The 1,540-nt window shown below is 40.5% G+C and overlaps 1 protein-coding gene across 1 annotated transcript in view; it reads left to right on the forward strand.

Moving 5' to 3' along the window:
• Nucleotides 1-1,193, forward strand: part of LOC106805867 (protein kinase C iota type-like) — a 33,732-nt gene extending 32,539 nt beyond the window's left edge. Inside the window, exon 6 of the mRNA XM_014807639.1 lies at nt 1,162-1,193. Within this exon, the coding sequence (XP_014663125.1) occupies nt 1,162-1,193 (32 nt within the window). The remainder of the gene's footprint in view (nt 1-1,161) is intronic.
• Nucleotides 1,194-1,540: the final 347 nt, after the last annotated feature.

Consider the following 1,540-nt stretch of genomic DNA (forward strand, 5'->3'; position numbering starts at 1 on the left):
ACACACACACACACACACACACACACACACACACACACACACACACACACACACACACACACACAGAGTGTGTGTGAGAGAGAGAGAAGATTTTTATCGAAACAAGCAAATATGGTACGCGTTACCATATTTATTACCGCACTTATTAAATATGGTAATAAGTGCGGAATTACGGCTCGATGAGAATGTATTTCTGGAGGCGTGCACAACTAGGCCGTTCATCGGCGTCATGGTGGCAGTCTGCGCTCGTCTGCTACAGTACAACGATGCGCGGGATAAAGTACGCTCTTGTACTAATATATAAACACGTCTTTGTCGTCTTTGTCACAGTCTGTTATGCAATGCATTCAATATCTCATATCTGACAGCAGCACAGAAGACACACGCTATTCTTTATACTATCATAATCCGCGTCACAGCGCTCGTATCGATTCCATATAGCTGCAGTCGTAAGGAGATTTATCAGCGCTCATATATATGTATATATATATATATTATAAGTCCCACAATTAGTGCCGGGGTGGCGCCACTTCTTCTTTTTCTGTTGTTTATCCAATCATGGCATACTTCCCAGTTTTTCACGACTGTTCGCCATCTTCCCACAACACCAGATGTCGAATTTCCAAATCACACACGCGCAAACGACGGGGAGGATGAGAGTGAGGGGAGAGGAACCGAGAGAGAGAGAGGGGAGATGGGGGAGAGGGGGGAGCGATGTATATACCGCCGTTCGTAATCCACGTAATGTTTAGCAACAAACATGTAATCAAGAGCTAATAATTAAATTATTATTATTAAATTAATTAATTAATTAATTAATAACAAACATGTAATCAAGAGCTAATAATTAAATTATTATTATTTAATTAATTAATTAATTAATTAATAACAAACATGTAATCAAGAGCTAATAAATTATTATTATTATTATTATAATTATTATTTATTAGCTCTTGATGTAATGTAAATTGCACGCACGACACACGACAACGAAAGACGGCTACAGCTATAGAGCGGTAGCCCCGCCGCGTGTGACAGCCTGCCGCGCATCACCGTCCGCCTGCCAGTCGCCTTTTAGTCGAGACGGGCTTCGTTGTAGCTTAATTGGATATCGTGTTTGTTGAGGCCGTTTTCAAGCAGTCGCTTGTTCAATGACTGCAGTAATTCCGTACGGCGGCGACGTGGTCGCATGAGTACGCAGCGACTGCACGTAGAAACGCCACTGACCAGTATGTGGCGCCCATCGCGCGCAGTTGCAGTGACCGAAAGATGGTGTTATTGAAGCTTAGTATTAATAAGCTTACTTGCCTGCCGAGGATATTTAATATAATACTAAATCATAAATATTATTTTTGATTAAACAAAAATAAATGAATAAATAAATACATTCGCATAAGAATCGCCTGGTAATGCTGTTTTCATTTCGCTGTTGCAATCTTGCCAGCTTTTCATAATATAATGAGCATTTAATTGATCATACGTGACAGCTTATGGAAGTGAATTTCTCATGCACGCTCTCTCTCAATTTCTCATGTTCTCA

Source organism: Priapulus caudatus, unplaced genomic scaffold (genome assembly GCF_000485595.1).
Source record: "Priapulus caudatus unplaced genomic scaffold, Priapulus_caudatus-5.0.1 Scaffold131, whole genome shotgun sequence".
NCBI classification, from domain to species: Eukaryota; Metazoa; Priapulida; class Priapulimorpha; order Priapulimorphida; family Priapulidae; genus Priapulus; species Priapulus caudatus.